Raw genomic sequence first — 23,910 nt, 5'->3', positions numbered from 1 at the left:
ATACTTATGGTTTTCTAACTTTTCTAAGGAACCTGTTTTTAGAAGGTTTAAAGCATCTCGTGCCTCTCAACGGTTGGGAGGCTGTGAGCAATCATATGTGGCCGGACAAGCCTGTCAGGCAGGCTAGAGAACCTTCAGAGGAGTTTGTAGGTTAAAACACTCTTATCATGCCCAGGAGTTTCTATTAACTGGAGCTCTAAGTTAACTCCTCCAAAAGAGGTGGTGGGGGACAGCCCCCCGTAAAGTCAGAGGTGTAGGTGAGAGCACAAAGTAGTAAAGTAGGCAGGCTCTGGTTATGGGGGTAGATGCTCGAGGATTTCCAGGGGGACTCCTGAGGCTCGATCCCACCTTTGCGTATGTCGAGCCTCCTTCCTCATGACCTTTGCCACGGGCGGAGTGCCTCCTGCCGGCTCCCCACAAGACTTCAGGACTTAGGATCAAGGCTGCATTCAATGATGTTTACTCCTTTTCAGAAATAGCATAGCACAGATATGTTCAAGCTATATAGTCTCTTTGTTAGAATATTAGCAATTAAAGCTCTTTTCTTGTAAGAGAAGTTATGGCTTCTATCCCCTTATGTTAAAGAGTTGAAAGTCTATTATAACTTAATAACTTATAGAATTGCAAGTCTACTGAATATAAGGTCATAAAGTTCTGGGCACTGGCCTCCAAGTAGCCTGTGGATTGTGTATGAGGGCATGGTATTTCTGTTGCCTTTGGTTGGACCCGCCCGATAAGGGAGGACAGGCAGGAGTAGGAGTATCTGCAGTGAAAGTGAGAGTCTCCCCTGACTCTAAACCTCAGCTCAGCAGATTCACTTGATCTCAAGTCCTTCCTTTACTCTTACTCTAATAGGCTCTCAGGGACTTCTTGGTGGATGTTAAGGCTGTCTTTGCTGTTACTACTGGGCCATCATTGCTGCTTTGTTTCTGAGGATTCTCCTGACTTTAACATTGTTTGTTTCTGCATGTGGAGAGGGGATGGGGAAGAAGAATTTTCAACTAACCCTGAAACCTGTTTGTAATAAATCCTCCAAGGGATAATTGGCTTGTTTAGTTTTTGAATCAACCTCTTAAATGACCTGAACCTCAGTGATAGAGAATATTTTGGGGACAATGCAGTATATTTCACAAAAAAACTAGATCCCCTGCACACCATCAGTTGGTGGCCCAGGCATCTTGATCTCTGCTTCATTAGGATGAGTTTTCTATAAACCTCCTGTCCCTCAGAGGCTGGGGGCCAAGTTTATTCTTCCTTTTTGTTTAAGAGTACTTTTTTCTCTCCAGAAGCCTGAGAAGCTCCAGGATAGTTCAGGTTCAGTTGGGTGTGAGCGATGATGCCAATCAAATTCTTACCTAAATGTATATAGACTTTTCTCTTTCCTAAGCAAATGAAGCAACTTGAGTTGTTTTTCATCTTGTTTTTTTGGCTGAATGCATGCACACCCTGTAAAGTAATGTAATGCATTACTTTAATGCGTTTTGTACATACTATGGCTACCTTGAGGAAATAGCAGCAAAACTATGACATTTCAATAATTACATGAAAAAATTTGAAGTAGAAATCTACATCCTACTAAAAATAGATGAGGAACTCGTAGTCTATTTTCTGTATTTTTTTTTTCCAAAAATGAACTTTTATATTTGTGTTAGTATTTCTGTCTGACTTCTTTTAATCAGACAATCCTTTTTATTATAACTAGCTCCCTTGGCATAACAAGTTGCCCCCAAAATTGCCCTTCCCTCCCACCTCAGGCACTGCTTGTCATTTCCTTTATCTCCTCCTCCTCCTCATTTCTCTACCAACTATTACCTGGGACTACTATGTATCCCAGGAATGCTATTGTTACAAGAAACAGGAAAGAATGACTAACGAAAGTTTATCTTTCTCACATAAGCAAAGTTCGGAGGTTACTAGTTTTAAATGTCCGGAGAAGGCAATGGCACCCCACTCCAGTACTCTTGCCTGGAAAATCCCATGGACGGAGGAGCCTGGTAGGCTGCAGTCCATGGGGTCGCTAAGAGTCAGACATGACTGAGCGACTTCACTTTCACTTTTTACTTTCATGCATTGGAGAAGGAAATGGCAACCCACTCCAGTATTCTTGCCTGGAGAATCCCAGGGACAGAGGAGCCTAATGGGCTGCCGTCTATGGGCCTGCACACAGTTGAACACGACTGAAGCGACTTAGCAGCAGCAGCAGTTTTAAATGTTAGGTTAATCTGAGCTACTGTGGCCTTTTCCATGTTCTAAGATGCAGGTGATCCCTGACTCTGTTTATATTTAACAGTGAGGCACTGCATGGCTGACTTTTCTAAGAGCCTTCAGAGCTCTGGGCATCACCCAGGAGGAGGAAAGGACTGGTGCCATCATTTCTGTTCTTTTTATCAGGAAAAAAACATCTTCCCAGAAGCTTCTTGAAAACTGCCTAAAGCCTCACTGGCCAGGATATGTCACATGGATGTGCCAGCTATAAGGGAGGGTGGAGATGTGAACTTTTCAACTTCTTTTGGAGAGAGAGGACAAAGGAGCCAGCTGTCTATCGCAAACCAGATTAAACACCCTTTTCTTACTTTTTCTCACAGCCCTTGGCCTGGTTTATTCTGTGTTGGCAGTAGCCAGACAGCAGGCGAAAGAACGTGGACTGAAGGGTAAATCCGTGTTGTGTTTTTCGTTGCTGCTCCTCCATTTTCTCCCCACCCACTACTATTGGTGGTTCCCCCAACCCTGGCCCTAGGTTCATGGCAGAAGAACCAGTCCTAGGGTTTGTCTTGTGGTTCTTCTATTACCTGAGGAACACTGTCCTTGCTCATGTGGTAACCTGAGCAGGAATCTCGAAATACGGCTTTTTCCCAGAAATGTAGATGAACTTCACTTCACATCCTTGTGTATCCAGAGACTCCACTGATACCTGCCTGTACTTTTGTCTTTCCCTTTAAGAATGCATTGAAAATATAAAAGCTTCTTTATGCCATATCCTTAAGCTGATTGTTAACAGAAAGTCTGTTAAAGAATTCAGAAAGGTTATGTGTGTAAGAAACGCATTATGTTTTATAGAGGAGCACAAAGGAGTGAAATCTTGATCAGAAGCATAAAATAAGACTAAAAAGAAAATTTGTACACTTTGACCTTCATCATTCCATTTCCCTTAGCCCCTGGCAACCACCATTCTATTCTGTTTCTATGAAATTGGATTTTTTTTTTTTTTTTTTTGGTTTGGTGTTTGGATTCCATATATGAGTGATATCACACACTTTTCTTTTCCTCTGTCCAGCTTAGTTCACTTAGCACATGCCCTCCAGATTCATCCTGCAAATGGCAGGATGGCCTCTCATGTAGCTGAATAACATTATAAATCACACCTTTATTCATCTACTGATGAATTGTTCCATATCTTGGCTGTTCTAAATACTGGTACAGTGAACATGGAAATGCAGATACCTCTTTAAGATACTAATTTTATTTCCTTCAGATATTTACCCAAGAGTAGGATTGCTGGATCTTCTGGTAGTTCATTTTTAATTTTTTGAGGAATCTCCATACCATTTTCCATTATGTCTGTACCAGTTTACATTCCCACCAACAGTGCATAAAATTCCCTTTTCTTCACATCTGTGCCAATGTTTGTTGTCTTTTGTTTTTTAAAAAATAGCCATTCTAACAGATGTGAGTTGACTCATTGGAAAAGACTCTGATGCTGGGAGGGATTGGGGGCAGGAGGAGAAGGGGACGACAGAGGATGAGTTGGCTGGATGGCATCACCGACTCGATGGATGTGAGTTTGAGTGAACTCCGGGAGATGGTGATGGACAGGGGGGCCTGGCGTGCTTTGATTCATGGGGTCGCAAGGAGTCAGACACGACTGAGCGACTGAACTGAACAGACGTGAGCTGCTATCTTGTGAGTTTGTTTCCCTGATGATTAGTGATGATGAGCATCATTTCATGTACCTGTTGGCCACCTGTAAACCTTCAATAGAAAAGTGTCTTTTCAGATCCTCTGCCCGTTTTTTAATTGGATTGTTTCTTGGCTACTCTGCTGTATGTGTTCTTTATATACTTTGGATATTAGCCTTTTAATATGGTTTGCAAATATTTTGTCCCATTCTGTAAGTTACCTTTTCAAATAAGAGGATCTAGTGTATAACATGGTGACTATAGTTAAAATGAGATTGTATACTTGACAGTTACTGTGAGAAGGTCTTTAAGCATTCTTGCCACAACAAAAAAGTTAGCTACATTAACTATACGAGGTTGTTAATTTTGTGGATGTAATTATTTTGATTTTGGTAAACATTCTGTAAAGTATATATCAAATCACATGTACACTTTATATATATTCAATTTCATATTTGTCAACTATGATTTGAGCAAATACCAGGAGATAATGAAGGACAGAGGAGCCTGGCATGCTGCAGTCCATGGGAGTCACAGAGTTGGATGTGAGTTAGCAACTAAACAATAACGTTCCTCAATAAAGTGTTTTCCTTTTATTTAAGTAAAAAGAAATAGAAAAGACTTTCTCTGAGACCTGTAGGGGAAAGATAGAAGGTAATTCCATGATGAAAAAATGTCTTCAATGGCTATAACAATATTACGTTGGCAAGAAGCTCAGCCTTTCCACAGTGCGCCCCCACCCCCGCCATGGTTCTTAAATCCTGCCATCAATTTTAAAACTTACTTAATTCCTTCATTGGTTCCGGGGGACCATCTTCAGTGACTTGAACCTGAGGTAGTCCCCACTTCCATTGCCTGGGAGGTAAGGAGAAGAGAGAGTATGTGATTACACACCAAGCTGGAGAGAAAGATGTGTTAATAATATCCCAAGTGGGGCCTTTGTGAGCACATTCTCATAGGTACAGTATTGCTAGTGATGGTTAAGGTTTACAGTTTGTTCAGTGTAGAAATGTCTGTACAGGATGGAGTTACAGGAAAATGTTCTTAAAGTTTCTACCACTGATCTTGTCATTGAACTTTGGAAATGTGATTCAGTGGTGAGAATGCTTTTAAGTTAATTCTGCTTCTGTAATTAATACCTGAACGAGTAGTGTCACTACTCCCAATTACTCTTGTGTGGTCTTGAGGGAGGAGTCTGGTAATTTGATGTCAGTAGCTTTAGAAGAGTCTTTGCTATGAAGTTAGTTTGCAAGTTATTTTTAAAAGTCACTGCTTCAAGGTATTTGATAAATCTATTTTATGGCAACTGCTCAGAGGTCCCGGAGAAGGCAATTACACCCCACTCCAGTGCTCATGCCTGGAAAATCCCATGGACGGAGGAGCCTGGTAGGCTGCAATCCATGGGGTCGCTAAGAGTCGGACACGACTGAGCGACTTCACTTTCACCTTTCACTTTCCTGCATTGGAGAAGGCAATGGCAACCCACTCCAGTGTTCTTGCCTGGAGAATCCCAGGGACGGGGGAGCCTGGTGGGCTGCCGTCTATGGGGTCGCACAGAGTTGGACACGACTGAAGCGACTTAGCAGCAGCAGCAGCTCAGAGGTCCAAGTACTGCAGAGTTGTTTTTATCAGAAAGTTTGGATGGCAACATGTTAAAATGAAAATGGCTGGTAATGAAAGAGGTAATAACTCCCTCAGCCAAGTTATAGATCCTAGTGTATGTCTAATAGTAGCACACAGGATAGATTGTGATCAGTAGCAAACTACCCAACAATCTGTGGCTTATAACAACGTAAGTTTATTGCTCACTCACACTATGCGTGGGCCACGGCTCTGCTCACGTCATCTTTACTCTGGGATCTAAGCCTATGGAGAAGGCCATATCTGGGATGTTGCTCATCTTACAGAGAAGGGAAAAGAAAGAGCTGATGACAAGTTGGCTCTTAAAGTTTCTGTGTGTGTCTGTTCAGTTGCTTTAGTCGTGTCTGACTCTTTGTAACTCCATGGACCATAGCTCGCCAGGCTCCTCTGTCTATGGGATTTTCTAGACAAGAGTACTAGAGTGGCTTGCCTGCCCTTCTCCAGGGATCTTCCTGACCCAGGGATCAAACCTTCATCTCCTGTGCATCTTCTGCATTGCAGGTGGATTCTTTATGGCTGAGCCACTTGGGGGAGCTCCTTAAAGCTTCTACCCACATTTCATTGACCAAAGCAGGATACATGGCCATTTCCAAGCTAAACAGGACAGGGATATACAATCCTCCACAGGAAGGGGCAGTTGCTATCTTGAACGATAATATAATCAACTACACTAATATTGTAACTTTATTCTCAGGTGCATATGGAAACTACAATGTCCAGACCAGTCCTCTCTCCAACCCGCATCAATGCTACAGCTTCTGAAACATTCACAGTACTTCAGCAAAGGATGAGAATAGTTGAAGAACAGACCAGTTCTCTGAGGGATGACCTAATAATGTTGGACTTTGGTGACAAAAGGTAGCAAATGAAAAATGAACCCTGTAGGTTGAGTTTTGCTTCACTGGTTATAATAAGGAGTCACAGTATGGATGGTTTGGCAGTTGAAATAAGCATTTAGAAAAGAATTGAGAAATAACCATTATGAATAGAATATTAATTAGAAAATATTTGCAAGATAAAGGGTTGTCCTCCTATAATAGAGCTACTACCACTTCTAAACAGGTATTCAAAGTGTGTTATATAAGTGTGTTATATTCAATACTTGATTAAAAACAAATGTAATTATTTACATAATTAGAAAAAAATTTGATACTTTTTGTAAAAATAGACTTTGAAATTAGTTAAGATGAACATCTCACTTGATTCATGCCATTAATATGATCTGTATTTTCTTTTTCCAGATTTATGATAAATTAAAAGAGAGGTTTTAAGTCTTAAAAAAGAAATTCACAGTTTAGAATGCTGCTGCTGCTAAGTCACTTCAGTCATGTCCGACTCTGTGCGACCCCACAGACGGCAGCCCACCAGGCTCCCCCGTCCCTGGGACTCTCCAGGCAAGAACACTGGAGTGGATTGCCCTTTCCTTTTCCAATGCATGAAAGTGAAAAGTGAAAGTGAAGTGGCTCAGTCGTGTCTGACTCTTTAGTGACCCCATGGACTGCAGCCTACCAGGCTCCTCCATCCATGGGATTTTCTAGGCAAGAGTACGAAGTACTCAAAAAAAGAACTGTGTTTTTCCTTTGTTCTATGGAAGAAGTTATTCCCATTAAAAGTTAGATTGTTAAAGGCCTGAAGAATATGGGTGCTTACACAGCCAATATTGAATTTACTGGTGTGATTTTCTTTAAAATTACATATATATATTTCCTGAATGTCTCTTATGAAGATCAAAAATTAGTATGATTGGTGTTACAGCACCTATAGAGTAAATAACTGTTGAGCAGTTAAAAGATTAAAATTGTACCAATGTTGAGTATGTTAGAACAAAATAGGAATTTTTATTATGTCTTTGTTTAAAAATTTTTCTAAGAAGGATGTGAGTATATTGCCTCCATGCTAACTAATTCTTAATTTTATGTTATAGAATTAGCATTTAGCATGTTTTATGTATCACTTGTTTTTACATACAAAGCAAGTTTATGAAAAATCCAGATTAAAACAACCATTAAAATGTCAGTAATTTTTACCTATCCCATACTGGTCTCATTCTCTTTACCTAGTTGTTGTCGTTTAGTTGCTAAGTCATGTCTGACTCTTTGTGACCCCATGAACTCTAGCCCACCAGGCTCCTCTGTCTATGGGATTTACCTAATAGTTCTCTCTGTAGTTAAGTTTGCAGAGGCTATCAGATACTTGTTAACTAAAGAACTTACTGTTTATTCTCAGTAGAAATGCAACATTGACTCAGTGGTTTCAGTTTCAATTCAGTCGCTCAGTCGTGTCCAACTCTTTATGACCCCGTGGACTGCAGCACACCAGGCCTCCCTGTCCATCAGTCCATCCATCACCAACTCCCAGAGCCTACTCAAACTCATGTCCACTGAGTCAGTGATGCCATCCAACCATCTCATCCTCTGTCGTCCCCTTCTCCTCCCACCTTCAATCTTTCCCAGCATCAGGGTCTTTTCAAATGAGTCAGCTCTTCGAATCAGGTGGCCAAAGTATTGGAGTTTCAGCTTCAACATGAGTCCTTCCAATGAACATTCAGGACTGATTTCCTTTAGGATGGACTGGTTGGATCTCCTTTCAGTCCAAGGGACTCTCAAGAGTCTTCTCCAACACCACAGTTCAAAAGCATCAATTCTTCCGTGCTCAGCTCTCTTTATAGTTTAACTCTCATGTCCGTATGTGACTACTGGGAAAACCATAGCCTTGACTAGATGGACCTTTGTTGGCAAAGTAATGTCTCTGCTTTTTAATATGCTGTCCAGGTTGGTCATAAGTTTTCTTCCAAGGAGCAAGCATCTTTTAATTTCATGGCTGCAGTTACCATCTGCAGTGATTTTGGAACACCAAAAAATAAAGTCTGTCACTGTTTCCATCATTTCCCCATCTATTTGCCATGAAGTGATGGGACCAGATGCTATGATCTTAGTTTTCTGAATGTTGAGTTTTAAGCCAACTTTTTCACTCTCCTCTTTCACTTTCATCAAGAGGCTCTTTAGTTCTCCTTCATTTTCTGCCATAAGGGTGGTGTCATTTGCACATCTGAGGTTATTGATACTTCTCCCGGCAATCTTGATTCCAGCTTGTGCTTCTTCCAGCCTAGTGTTTCTCATGATGTACTCTGCATATAAGTTAACTAAGCAGGGTGACAATATACAGCCTTGACATACTCCTTTTCCTATTTGGAACCAGTCTGTTGTGCCATGTCCAGTTCTAACTCAATGGTTGGGATTACTTTATAATATTGGTATATTGGCATCTTTGTCCAGGGGCCAGTTGGAAACTCCAGAATGTTTAGAACAACCTGTGAGCCAGAACACCACTAGACCTATCCAGAATGAGATAATTTGTTCAGGAAAAACAAATATTTTGTGGAAAAACTGTGAGTTCCTGGTCAATCGAATGTGCCGTCTGGAAAGTCTCATCCAGTCCTTGAAGATGAACATCTTCCGTCTGCAAACTGAAAAGGATTTGAACCCACAGAAAACAGGTACAGAGAGAAGAGAATCACCGGAAATTTGGTCCTTTGTGGGTGCTTGATGAGTTTGTGATTCTTTTCCTCACCTTCTTTAAGCTGCTTGATGACCCTTCTGTCCTGTCTGGTAGATTTTCTGAAGGAGAGACTGAATACAATACAGGAGGAGCATTCCAAGGACCTCAAGCTGTTGCAACTGGAAGTGATGAATTTGCGCCAGCAACTGCGAGATGTAAAAGAGGAGGAAGACAAAGCACAAGACGAGGTGCAGAGGTTGACTGCTACTCTGGAGATTGCCTCTGAGACAAAGGTTTGTGTCCAAAGTTCTGGATAACAAATTCACCATTATGTGTTAGCTGGAGGAGGCAACAGACCCAAAAAACTGACTTTTAAAAATAGGTGATGTTGATGTGAGGATTCTTGACATTTGAAATTTATCTCCATTGACAGTGTAAAGCATTGTGTGCTATTAGTAACTGAATATTTATAGAGCTTTTCTATGCGACTTTTGAAGACCCAGAGGTGTGAGGGAGTCTGAGTTCTTCAAAAGCTTATATGCTTCCTTGGAGAAGAAGGCACAGCAGGAAACTAAAGAGGAAAAATAAGGGTATAAGAAATACTAAAGGACAACATAGGACAAATGTAAGCCAGTATTGCCAGCTAAGTGTTTTATGTTCAGGTGGGTTTAAGAAGATGTACATGTCTTGTCTAGAACAGATTAGGCTAGGCTTCAAAGAAGAGACAGGACCTGAGCTGAACCTTTAGAAGGTAAAGCAGAGAGGTGTGGACATTTCAAAGAGCACTCACAGAGGCAGCAAAAAATAAAGACTAAGGAAAGAAATTTGTCTTCCCTCCATAGGCCAGGCAGTATAACAGAGATTGTTTTGTTTAAAACATGTTACTTTGCTTAATCTCTGCAAAACCTCCAGGTTAGGGTATTATTGTCCTTATGTTAGTGATAAGAGGACTGGGGCCCAGAGAGAGGTCACTTCTCTGAGATCACACTTCCCTGTATTATTCCTGTATCTCAGATTTGAACCTGCATCTTTCTGCTGGATGCAGTTAGGGGGAGAGGCATAGGCTAGCCTGACCAGAGTGTTTGTGTGCCTGACACACCAGTTTGTGTGAAGTAAGTTGGAAATCAGCTAGGGCTAACTTCATAAAGGATCTCAAAATCAAGAGTAATCAAGTAGTTGGGCTTGGTCTTTGGGGGAGTGACTAAGATTTTTGATAAGAAAGTGAAGTCATGTTCGACTCTTTGCGACCCCATGAACTGTAGCCTACCACACTCCTCTGTCCATGGGATTTTCCAGGCAAGAGTAATGGAGTGGGTTGCCATTTCCTTCTCCAGAGATAAGAAAGTGACATAATGAAAATAAGAAAACTAATCCAGAAATAGTATAGGACAGCAGTCCCCAACCTTTTTGGCACTAGGGAATGGTTTTCTGGAAGACAGTTTTTCCATGGGGATGGTTTCAGGATGATTCAAGCACATTGATTGTGCTACTGATCATCTGTATTTGCAGCTGCTCTCCAGTGTTAGCACCACTGCCTCAGCTCCACCTCAGATCATCAGGCATTAGGTTCTCCTAAGAAGCACGCAGCCTAGATCCCTCACATGTGCAGTTCATGGTAAGGTTCATGCTCCTGTGAGAATCTAATGCTGCCACTGATCTGACAGGACACAGAGCTCAGGCAGTAAGGTGAGTGATGGGGAGCAGCTATAGACACAGTGGAAGCTTCCCTCCCTTACCCAATGCTCACCTCCTGCTGTGCAGCCCAGTTTCTAACACCCCACAGGCCAGTACTGGTCCATGGCCCCAGGGGTTGGGGGTCCCTGGTATGGAGTATCAATTATAGGAGGAGAGACTGGAGACAGGAACACTGGTTAGGAATCCATTGCATTATTTGAGGCATAGGCCGTATTAGGTCTGAACTACAGTTGTGGCATTTTGAAAAGAAAGGTATGCTGGAATATGGTTTTGGGCAGGGGCTCAAGGTAGGGAAGAAGGCATAGATGACTCTGAGGTTTTACATCTTATGAAAGAATGAATAGTGAAAGCTGTGTTTTTCATCCTCAACTCCTAAGCATATCTGAGGCTAGAAGAAATGATGTTTGTTATTTTAGTCTCTAAGTTGTATCCGACTTTTTGTGACCCCCATGGACTATATGCTGCCAGGCTCCTCTGTCTGTGGGATTTCCCAGACAAGAATGCTGGAGTGCATTACCATTTCCTTCCCCAGGGGATCTTCCTGACCCAGGGATCAAACCCATGTCTCCTGCCTTGGCAGGCGGATTCTTTACCTTTGAGCCACCAGGGAAGCCCTAGAAGAAATAGAGTACTTTAAAAAAAATAGGAATATATCCCATAAGAAAAATATCTAGCAGTTACCAGGTTTTCTTTCCTCTGATGATTGAATTTAACACAGGAGGTACCTGTGACTAATCATTTTTTAATGGTCTAAAAGGGAAAATGATAGAAGTCATGAATCAAAGTAATAAAATAACGTTAAATATCTCATTGTAATAATTTCTTTAGATTCATATTAAGAAGTATTTATAACTGTAGTCAGAATATCTTTTATAGATTTCCCTCAAAAGTCTAGATTTTATATACCTATGGACAGTTTTCCTATCAGATTTTAGAACCTTTTCTACTTCTGTTTTTAGAAGAATGCGGCTATTATTGAAGAGGAACTGAAGACCACAAAACGTAAAATGAACCTTAAAATTCAAGAGGTAAGGTAAAAAGGATGCTGAGGGGGTGGAGGGGGCATTGGAACTGTAGAGGGGGAAGTCAAGAAAGTGAATAGAGTGAGAAGAAACCACTGAAGAAGAAAATGTGACTATCAGGAAGATTTTTAAAATATGCTGCTTGAAGTTAGACCTGCGTTTATATGACATTAAGACTTCCTTTCACCTCAATAGTGCCATAAAAACTGAAATAAAAAATAAGTGCTCTCTGAGTCAGGAGGGAAACAGTAACCATGGAACTCATGCAGTTGCCCGTCCACTAGTTAGTGGACCCCTTCACACAAAGACCTTTTACATTAACTTAATGTTTAAAATAAAAAGCTTTTAATAAGTCTGCTCATCTAATTTTACCTTATAACTTTCAGCCTCTATTTAAGTAGATAACAGATTGGAATTATGAAGTAGGTGGCTACTAAAAGTTGTTGGACTAAAAATCTGCAGCTGAAAACAGTGGGAAGAGTCAGAATTACTAACTCAATACACCCTGACAGTGTCCTAAAAACCTCAGTATCCCCTGACAGAATAATTGACATTAGTCCAAATCAAAAGGATCAAATTATATTTAAAATATTCTGTTCTACAAAACAGAAATAGATATAGTATTTTAAAAATTATAAATTTTAGTGTGCTTAAGGTGGTAAGTGTAGCTATATCTGGAACATTCTCTTATGTGAAGTGCTTTATTTATCAGTAATTGCTGACAAAAGCGTTATTGTTCATTGCTGGAATATATTGTTTCACATTAAAAAAATACTTTGGATATTTTAATAGACTTTTTTGAGCTGTTTTAAGTTTTTAGAAAAATTGCACATAGGCAGAGTTCCCATATACCCTTTCTCCCCACCCCCAGAGTTTCTGTTATTATTAAACATTTTGTATTAGTCTGGTGCCTTTGATTTGTTATATTTGATTATGAACCAGAATTGATACATTATTACTAAGTCCACAGTTTAGATTGTTTCATTTTTTAATTTATTACAGTATACAAAAGAGTTTCACTTCACTGCCCTAAAAATACCCTCTGCTTTACACACTCATCACCACCACCCTCTTTTTCCCAAGCACCTGGCAGCTACCAATGTTTTCATTGTCTCTGTAGTTGGAATCATACAATATGTTGCCTTTTTGGACTGCCTTCTTTCACTTATTTAAGCATATGCATTTAAATTCTCCATGTCTTTTCATTGTTTAATAGATCATTTATTTTTATCACTGAAGAAAAATCAATTGTCTGGATGTACCAAAGTTTATCCCTTCACCTACTGAAGGATGTCTTGGTTCCTTCCAAGTTTAGCAATCATGAATTGCTATAAACATTCATGTGCAGGTCTTTTTTTTATTTTGGGACATGTTGTTAACTTGTTTGGATAAATACCTAGGAGCATGATTGATGGATCCTATGGTAAGCTTGTGTTTAGATGTCTAAAAAACTGCCAACCTGCCCTGCAATGACTGTACCATGTTGCGCTTCCACCCGCAGTGAAAGAGAGTTCCTACTGTCCCACATCCTCACCAGTGTTTTGAGTTTTTACCATTCTAATAGGTGTATGTATAGTAGTATTTTGTTTTAATTTTCAGTTCCCTGATAATGTGATTATTTAGCATCTTTTCATATGTTAATTTGCCATTTGTTTATCTTATTTGGTGAGGTATCTTAGACCATTTCCCCATTTACAGCTGGGCCTTTTTTTTTTTTAATCTTATTGTTGAGTCTTAGGACTTCCTTTTATATTTTGGATACCAGTCCTTTATCCATATGTGTTTTACAAATATTTTCTCCCAATCCATAGTTTGTCTTTTCTCTTAACAGTGTCTTTTGCAGAGCAGAAGCTTTTCATTTTAATAAAGTTCAACTTACCACTTTTTTCATGGATTATACTTTTGGTAATTATATCTAAAATATTGCCAAACCCATAGTCACCTAGATTTTTCTGCAGTATTATCTTAGAAGTTGTATAGCTTTGCATTTTACATTTAGGTTTTGAATTGCTAATTTTGTGAAAGGTGTAAGGTCTGTATCTAGATTCTTTATATGAGTTTGTGTATGTCCAGTGGATCCAACACCAATTTGTTGAAAAAACTATCCTTTCTCCATTGGATTGCCACTTAGTGTTGTTTTTTTTATTGGAAAAGTCTTAATTCTTGGTGCTGTGGTAAAATCTTGAATTTTCGTTGAACTTGTTGAGGACCTAAGAAGGACTGTATGAGTCAAACATGAATGTCTTGAGGGTATGTGGAGCAAGGAGGATGTATTCTGCTGGGGCTACCACACACTGCCACACATTAGACTTAAACAATGGAAGTTTTTGTCTCACTGTTCTGGAGGCAACAAGTCCAGGATGAAGATATCAGCAAGCTTGGTTTTTTCTTGAGTCCTTTCTCCTTGGCTTGCAGGTGGCTGCCTTTTTCTCTGTGTCCTCACATGGTCTTTTTTCTGTGCACACATCCCTGGTGTCTCTGTGTACAGATTTCCTCTTATAAGGACACCAGTCACGTTGGATTGGGCCCACCTCAGTGACCTCATTACTGAAATGACCCTTTAAAGGCTTTATCTCCATTTATGGTCATATTTTGAGATACTGGGGTTATGGCTTCAACATGTGAATTTTGGGGGGATACAGTTCAACCCATAACAGAGCTATACAAAGAATAGAGTAAATGCAGTATATATCCTTTCTAAGAGATAAATATATATATAAAATCTGATTCTGATAAACATGAAATAGATTAACTGATTGCCCTTAATAAAGCTTTAGGAATGAGTATCTCAGTAGTATAATTGTCAAATAAAGATTCCTTTTCTAAGGCACTTAAATTATATCTTGAGCAAATTATACTGTATAATTTGATGTAGAGCTTAGAAGAGTATATGATGCTTCTCTTAAATTATAAAGTGGTTGTAATCTGATACTAAAATAGAACCTGAAAAGTACAGCCAAAGGCAAAAACTATGACTCATTCTTAAATAAAACTAATATTTAACTGATCATTGGTTAAGGAAGGAATTTTGAAACTTGAAGGAACAGGATTATTAAAAGCTCAGTTGGTTTGACTATATAAAAATTAAAATCTTATACATGTAAAAAAAAAAAACATAATGAAATTAGACAGTTAATATCGTACCTTTTAAAGAACTTTAAATGACTTTGAAAACCTCAAAATCAGTGGGCAAAGGATAAGAACAGTTCAGAAAATATGTGAAGAATTAATAACCATATTGGAAAATTTTAATCTCACTAGGAGCCAAAGAAATGAAAAAAGTATTAAGATATTGCCTTTTATTTATTAGATTAGCAAAGATTTAAGAATGTGATAATTTCTAGTGCTGATGGCATTTATCCAAATACTACTGATAAGAAAGTAAGATTGGAAGAATAATTACAAAATGTATGAAAAGTCTAAAATAGTGTTTATACTTTTAACCTAGTAATTCCTTTTGTAGGATTTATCTCAAGGAAATAATGAGAAATTCAGTGAAAGGTTTATTCACAATCATGTTCAGCAGAGCAGTATGGAATAGCAAGACACTGGAAATGTCCAGATGTTCAGTATTAGGTGTATGTTAAGAAAATCATAGAACATTTCCAAAACAGTCTATCTTGTAACAGTTTCATATCAACATACTTTTCATCCTTTTCACTTTAAAAAACTTTAAAACTGTAAAATACACCATCCTTCAAGAAGACACTTATAAATTACATATGTACAATGTAGAAAAGAGTTATAAAATATACTCAAGTTGTCTTTACTGGGGTTTAAAAATAGAATTTCTTTCAATTTATTATCAGTTTATAAAAGGAATGCATGCATGCTCAGTTGCTTCAGTCACGTCTGACTCCTTGCGACCCCATGGACTGCAGCCCCCAGGCTCCTCTGTCCATGGAGATTCTCCAGGCAAGAATACTGGAGTGGGTTGCCATGCCCTCCTCCAGGGGGCTTCCCCACCCAGGAATTGAACCGGAGTCTCCTGTATTGACCACTAGTGCCACGTTCAGTTTCCATTTGAATTGGAAAGAAGGAAAAAAAAAACTTAACCTTCTTTGTATCTTTATCTGACTTATAGTCATTTATGGATAGAAATAAGATCAGTGTACCCAAATTCTTGAATGCTGTTTTTATCTGCTACTTAGCAACTACTTCATTATTTTTTCTGATCTTTAAATTCTAACACAAAAAAATCCAATACATAATTAAAACAGCTTTCAGAGAAATGGTTATAATATGGGATAAAAAACACATACACATATATAGATGAAGAAATCAAATTATAGAAAAATAGAGTTAAAATACAGAAAATACATAAGACGTATTTGTGTTTTTCAAACTTCTGACATATTTTACACAGCAGCATACACAGACGTTTCATGAAGTGGTACTCACTACTTGCTGTGTGCTCCAGTATTTTCTTTGTGTTCTTTTTTGCCCATCTTTTCAAATGCTTCTTGCAACTTACAAATGAGTCTTGACTGCAGTTTGGAAAACAGACTTAAATAGTAGGAAGGTGAGGGTAACAAATTTGACCCTGCATTTCTTAGAAAGTTAACCATTAGGGAGAAACAAAAACATGTTTTTGGGCAGTCATAACTGTATGAAGAATGGAAGTGAGATGGTATGTCTATAAACTTTTCATGGTGACTTTGATCTTTGTTAAACTGCTGTGAAGTTCCCTTGGTCTCACCTAACTGCAGTGTTACTCTGTAGCTAAGGAGACAACTGTCCCAGGAGAAGCACCTACGGGAATCTCTTGAGAAATCTGGATCAGCCTTGCTACTGAGAATACAAGAAATGGAAGCAACAGTGGAGGTGGAACGGAAACAGGTAGTGAGATTTTCTCTCCTTGTTTATGTTGGGGAAGTGAAACCAAAAGGGAAAAGCCAGTGTTTTGGCTACAAACCTATAGTTTTGCTTATTTCCTCTAGATTTATTAAATTCTTTCCTTTAGTAATCCGCTATTAACACTCTTACTACAACTTAAAAAATTTTAGTCCAAAATAAGCACTCTGATGCCGTTCAGTCCAATACTCTTACTTTATGAATGGGGAAGCAAAGGACAAAGAAGTTATTATGTGTCAGGGTTTATAGAGGTGAACTCTTAGCTCCTGGGAGGGAATCATTCCCCTACCACATACTCTGTGTTCCAGGAATTGACTTTGGAAGGTATTGCCCTAGTCTCATATTATATGTACATGATGTAGATAGAAAAGAAGGATTAAACTGAGCTGACATTTGAAGCAAAGAATACCAGTAAGGAATGTGTTTACATGGCTGTTTTCAGTTCTCGTTATCTATTTTAGCATAATATTTTTGCCTCCAAAAGTTGTTATTTGAAGTACCTATATGTATGGCTCAAGATTGTAAAGAATCTGCCTGCAGTGCCAAAGACCCAGGTTTGATCCCTGGGTGAGAAAGATTCCTTGGAGAAGGGAATGGCCACCCACTCCAGTATTCTTGCCTGGAGAATTCCACAGACAGAGGAGCCTGGCAGGCTCCAGTCCATGGGATCGCAAAGAGTCAGACATGACTGAGTTTGTCACTCAAGTTCACTCACTCATATGTAATTTCAGTTCAGTTCAGTTCAGTTGCTCAGTCGTGTCTGACTCTCTGCGACCCCATGAATCGCAGCACACCAAGCCTCCATGTCCATCACCAACTCCAGGAGTTAATTTAGAAGATTCTAAATTACAAGCACCCAAGGCAATCAGTAGCTTCAAATCCTAATACCTATAATTAGATTATGTAATGTTTATTATTTTAAGCAGTACTGTCCCTAACAGTGGAATTATTTAAAGGATTCTACTTAAGGAATTTGCAAATGATCCGTTATTGCTATAATTTATACTGCCAATATAGAGGCCAGTAACCACATGTGGTTATTTACATTTAAATTAGTTTAAATAAAAGTAAAGGTTCCGTGCCTCACGCTGGCCACATCTCGAGCGCTCAGCAGTTGGTCCTGAGCTGGTGCCTGCTGTGTTGAGTGCACAGACGTCTCCTGGATGGCCCCACTGTAGGATGCTGTACTCTGCTGAGATCTTGAACATAAAAATCCTGCTTCTTCCTCCAGTAACGTTCAGAAAATCTGCTTTACACCTGTGCTGTAAGATAGCTTAAAAGGAGTTTTTTTTTTTTTTTTTTTTGCACAATTTCAGGTGCAAATTTTGCAGGAGAACTGCATTGCCCTACGCAGTTCTATTCAGACCACCCAGGAACTACTGGCACAGGAGCAGCAACAGAAAGGAGAGTTGGAGACCGCTTCCTCACAGCTCAAGTCTGACCTTGGTATGAAAATGGATGCTGGAAACTTCACTTTTGTTAGTTTGTTGAGATTTTGTGCACAAGCTTTCAAGATTGCAAATTCTTGTAGTGGCCAGTGATACTGGTATTCCCACAGAATGTAAAAAATTGCTGACTTTCTTTCTGTCCATGGCACTGAGGGGAAAAAACTAGAATTCGACCCTCTTAATTTTAAACTAATTATTTAGATTTTTACCAAGTTTATTTAATTGTTTGTGGACTTGGGACTGTTTGGGTTCTATGAATCTAGATTGAGTGCTAATAAGGGAATGAGGCCATTAATCCTTGCTGAGTTACTGATTCTAACCATTTATCATGTCAGACTCTCCATTCTTCAGATTATCAGTCTATTTTGGTTAACTTATATTTGTAGAAATGGATGGTTCTAATCTACCATAGACAGAGCTTAGATTAACTTGTTTAACGTTTGTTTTTTTTTAAAGAGTCCTTAAAGATGCAAAGGTAGAAAATGGAAGTGTCTGAACTTGATCCCAGGGTGCTTGGAGACATGTTTCTTCCAATCCAACATCCTTTATCAGACTGCTATTTGTTAATATATAATTATAAAGGCAGTTTTCAAATAGATCTCACTGTAGAAATCAGAGTTCCAGTGCAGTGCCTCACAAGTGACTAACACTTCATGGTTTAAATAGGGCTTTCACAAAAATTATCTCAGGTAATACACAAAACTACCTATACTTCCCAGAGTTACAGGATGAATAAATAGTGAAGTGAGACCTAAACTGGATCTTCTAACTCCAAACCCAGTGTTCTTGTTATTGTGGCTTCTACAGTGTGGCTGTAATGAGGGTGAGGAAAGAGAAATGAAATTAAAAAAAAAAATAGAGCAAAGAGTAATCCATTTAATGGTTTTACTTGCTGCTTTTAGCAGAAGGTACTCTTTTGCCATATAGTTGTCAAGTAGTGAATTATTCTGTGAAGTTCTCACTGATAATGCTCCAGAATAAGTTTCTGTCTTCCTATGATTGCATACTTAAAAAAACACAATTACATTTTATGATACTATGAGTATCCCATTTGAGCCTTACAGCAAACTTGTGAGAAAGATAAAATATACCTCATTCTACAGAAGAATAAAAGATGTATATTGAAGGACCCCCAATAAATAGAATAGCTGGGACTAAAATACAGATCTTTCTGTTATATTAGTTGTCCTTCTGATTAAGTGATTTTTAAAAAATGTTTCTTTCTTGATAGATTAATGCTTTCCTTTTGAATTTTTAAAGAATATATGAAAGACCATTAAAAACATTAAGATTAGAACAACAGTAATTCAAACTAACATAAAGAAAAAGAGACCTGTCTCAATACCAGCTATATGCTTCATATTGAATAATAGATGTTTTACATGCATGCAATTTTATTACTCAAAAATACAAATATTGATAGTTATTATAACTAGATTAGTAAAAGGAATGCCTTTAGATATTTGCTTCAATGGATTTTAAAATGTACCTTTTTATTATTAGCAATAAATATGTATATATATGTGTGTGTATATGTGTGTGCATGAATACACACACACTAAAGTGATTACATTGTTCTCCTAAATAGAATAAACTTTGATTCTTTCTTTGAGTAGTGGAATTTCCAAGATAGATCATATAGTTTACCTTTTTGATCCTTCACATACGTTAAATTAGACTTTATTTAAAATAAGTCTTGAACTCAATTTCAAGAAGTATACTTTTCCTGAGTATATCGTAAATGTGAATTTTTATGTGTTTTATAATTTTTCTGGCTTTAAATACTTAAGTGACAAAATTAATAGATCTTTATGAATTTTCTGTGAAGCCAAATATTAATCTCAGAAGAGTTTACGTATTTTGGCTACTAGTATATCAAGGGTCTTCCTGGTGGCTCGGTGGTAAAGAATCTGACTGCTAATGCAGGAGACTCGGGTACCATCCCTGGGTCAGGAAGATCCCCTAGAGAAGGAAATGCCAAACTATTTGCCTATTTTTGTCTTTGGTTTTCTCTTCACTATATATACAGACTCTCTGAGTGGTTTCAAATCGCCGCCCCCACCCCCCACACACACACCTCAAATCATCCTCCTGAGTTCCAGATGGTATCTTACTGCCAACTAATCATCTATATTTAGATACCTTACAAATACCTCAAAACACATGATGAAAGCTTAAGTGTTGGAGTCATTATTACTCATTATATCTCCCAAACCTGCTGCTTGCCCTGAATTCTGTATTTCATTAGATCCACCATCCACTCCGCTGTCCAGGGCGGCACACTAGATAATTTTCTTGACTCATCTGTTGCCTTCACCTCACTGGTCAGTCACCAAGTCTTGACAATCTCTGCTTACTCTTCTACATTCCCATTGTCATTACTTTAGAGCAGCTTTCATTGTTTTACACTTTGGTTACTGCAACAGCTACTAAACTGATCTCCCTGTTTTTATGGAGTCTTCGTCAGAGTAATCTAACAAAACAGCTTTTGATCGTTTGCCTCGCCGGCTTGAAATCCCTCAGAAACTTGTCATTATCTGTTTATTGAGCAAAATGTGGCCTCATTTACCATTGCATGTGACTGTGGACTAGTTTTCCATGATTTAGTTTCAAGTCTATAAAAACATGATAGAAATACGGGCGTTCTGCTTATTTCTGCAAAATACAGACTAAAAATCTTTTTTAAAAAATGAAAATTTCTCAGGTGAAAAAATACCATGTGATCTCAATATAGTTGTAAGTTATTAACATCTTAGTTATGTGAACTTTTTGTCTTTAGTTTCTAGAGACGACATCATTTCCAAGTTGGTTGAAGAAAATAAGGTAAATTTAGAGCTTTAGAGTACAGAGGTTTTCTTTCATCTCTTCACTAAGTAATATTTCCTCATTCATGTTGGTTTATAGTCCTTCTGATTCTTCTAAAATCTTTATTAAAAGTTTCAGTGTATATGAGTTTATATCCAGAACTGTTATCAACTGGATATTATTAAATAAATTATTTCATGCAGATTATTAGAATTTGAAAAAAGGTAAATTGGCAAAAATAAGATGTATTTGCATTTTATACCTATTGTCAATGAACTGTAATGAAGTTTTTTTAATAATATGTAAGAAATATTAACTATTTTTGTTGATGGCTGCTCAGTATCATGAATGTATGTACTTAATACTGCTGAACTAAACAAACTTGATACGTAAATATTTTTAAGTGAACTGTACACTTAAAAATGGTAAAAATGAGTATAGTTCCCTGTGCTATGTATATAGTAGGTCATTTTTGATTGTTATTTTATGTTAATCCCAACCTCCTAATTTATCCCTCCCCACCCTTCCCCCCATAAGGGAAAATCTGAAAAAGAATGTGTATATTATTATATATATTCTTATTATATATGTATATATTGTATACATAATATATACACATTATATATACATATATTACTATATAATATGCATGTATATAATATAAACATAATATATATATTATGTATATATTATATATATTAACATTATATATATAATATATAGTATCAAATGTTATATATAGAATTATATATATAATTAACCATTTATAATTAACCATTAATATATAATATAGAATGTTAATATATACTAACATTTTTATATAACTGAATATATAACATTTATATATAACTGAATAAATATATAACATATATAACATTTATATATAACTGAATCACTAAAACTAACAATATTGTAAATCAACTATACTTCAATTTAAAAAAGACATTTTATTAAAAAGATTTTAAAAGTGGTTAAAATGATAAATTTTGTTATGTGTATTCTACTACAATAAAATATAAAAGATAGAAATAAATGTTACTACCTTTATATCTTAAAATATTTCTAAATCAGTCTCATGGTGTAGATGTTATATGATGTTTACTTGATGCTTCTTCTGGAAAACTAGAAAAGTGAAGGAAGAGGACTTAGACTTTGTTCATCCCCATTAGACTTAAGTACTGGTTAGGTAGACCATCCCACAACTCACATCCCTGTCACCCTCCCTCATCTGAAAGGGAACATTTTTTTCACAGAATGAAGGCACTTTCTTCTGCTCCACAGGTATTCCTTGATGAAAATATCTTCCCCTACTTATAATTTGAAAAGATCCTTGCATCTGTTTCTTTGAAATAATAAGATGTTACTGCTACTTGGAAGAAATGTATATGTAATTAACAAATATTTCATCTTAGTGTAGTTTTCTTGACATATGAATACTAGGTAAATACCAAGGTTTGTTTTCTTTAATTCAGATTTCTAAGCAAATTCTTTCTAATTGGAATCCCAGTATGAAAATATTTTTAATAAATATTTTTGATAACTTATAAATAGACATTTGGGAATTGAAGATACCAAAATCTTAAAAAAGTCCTTTTCTATGTGTATCATTAGAACTTGAACTGGTACTGGCCACAGTACAGAACGGGTATTTTGATAGAGGTGTATGTAATAACTCTTACACATAGAAAATGAGAAATTTTTTTTTCCCTATAGAATATACAGATGTCTTTCAATAAGGAACATGAAGGAAATGCATATTTGAGGTCTGAAATAGTATCTCTTCATGAAGCATCAGAAAAAGCACAGGTAAATCTTCCCATTTCTCTAATGTTTAGACGGTAATTTTGTTCAATTAAGTAACCAAGAATAATCCTGGTTACATAAATTCATACCATTGCCATCATCTAAAATTTTTATTTCCTTAAGATTTGTTTCATTTATGAAGCATCATCAGATTAACTCCAATTCCCATCTCTAAATTCCTGTGATACGTAGGTATCTGAGATACACTGTTATGTCATTCACTAGTCTATACTTTGTGTGCTAATTTACTCATTAAATATATACCTTTTATTTCCCCCGTTGAACTTCTAAGCAGTTCAGTGCCAAGGGCTATGTCTTATTCTTTCTTTGTGTCTTCTTTGTCAAAGCACAGTAAGAACCTAATAAATAATTGCTGATATTGGAGGTGTATGAAATCATTTAATGTGGAATGGTGGTCCCCAAATTCAGCTAATGTTTTGTGTATATGCATGTGTGTAGAGAGGAGTCACCACCTATACAGGAAACCGTGTTATTTCTCATAGGGCTCAATGAAATAGTGTTGATCAATTGAAAGAACTTTTTGTTAGTACAATTTGATGTTTCAGTGTTAGGATCATAGTGTTGCTATGCTCTTTATGATAAAGAAAATACAAAATGTGTCCTTTCGTAAAAGTGATAACAGTAACTACTAATGAGTTCAGTCACAAAGTCATCTCTGACTCTTTGTGACCCCATGGACTGCAGCACCCCAGGCTTCCCTGTCCTTCACTATCTCCTGTAAACTTGCTCAAACTCATGTCCGTTGAGTCAGTGATGCCATTCAACCATCTCATCCTCTGGCATCCCCTTTTTCTTCTGCCCTCAATCTTTCCCAGCATCAGGGTCGTTTCCAATGAGTGGGCTCTTTCCACCAGGTGGCCACAATATTGGAGCTTCAGCCTCAGCATCAGTCCTTCCAGTGACTATTCAGGGCTGGTTTCCTTTAGGATTGACTGGTTTGATCTTGCTGTCCAAGGGACTGTCAAGAGTCTTCTTCAGAACCACAGTTTAAAACCATCAATTCTTAGGTGCTTAGCCTTCTTTATGCTCCAGCTCTCTATTACTACTCTTACTATAAATGATGGTTAAGATTTACCCAACCCATACTGTACACTGTTACTAACAAATTGTAGTTCTCTCAATAGCACTACTACAGAAACTTTTTTCTCATTTTAAAGGTAAGAAAGGTGAAATACAGAGAGGTTTAATAATATAACTAATATGTGACACAGTTGGAATTTGAGCCCA

General features: G+C 37.6%; 1 protein-coding gene across 10 annotated transcripts in view; it reads left to right on the top strand.

Annotated features, from left to right (window-relative positions):
• Positions 1 to 23,910, top strand: part of CCDC150 (coiled-coil domain containing 150) — a 91,136-nt gene that overhangs the window by 3,036 nt on the left and 64,190 nt on the right. For 7 of the 10 annotated variants that reach the window (XM_070388818.1, XM_070388849.1, XM_070388853.1 and 4 more), the window contains exons 2-9: positions 6,232 to 6,395; positions 8,813 to 9,033; positions 9,150 to 9,328; positions 11,690 to 11,758; positions 16,475 to 16,591; positions 17,923 to 18,052; positions 20,834 to 20,877; positions 22,573 to 22,665. In XM_070388818.1, coding sequence (XP_070244919.1) covers positions 6,232 to 6,395; positions 8,813 to 9,033; positions 9,150 to 9,328; positions 11,690 to 11,758; positions 16,475 to 16,591; positions 17,923 to 18,052; positions 20,834 to 20,877; positions 22,573 to 22,665 — 1,017 coding nt within the window. Of the gene's footprint in view, positions 1 to 2,569; positions 2,652 to 4,269; positions 4,442 to 6,231; positions 6,396 to 6,778; positions 6,932 to 8,812; positions 9,034 to 9,149; positions 9,329 to 11,689; positions 11,759 to 16,474; positions 16,592 to 17,922; positions 18,053 to 20,833; positions 20,878 to 22,572; positions 22,666 to 23,910 lie in introns of those variants that run through there. The other 3 variants (XM_070388823.1, XM_070388820.1, XM_070388848.1) reach the window with 3 other exon arrangements.

The sequence above is a fragment of the Bos mutus genome, chromosome 2 (genome assembly GCF_027580195.1).
Source record: "Bos mutus isolate GX-2022 chromosome 2, NWIPB_WYAK_1.1, whole genome shotgun sequence".
Classification (NCBI taxonomy): Eukaryota; Metazoa; Chordata; class Mammalia; order Artiodactyla; family Bovidae; genus Bos; species Bos mutus.
This window is presented reverse-complemented; position numbering and strand designations above follow the sequence as displayed.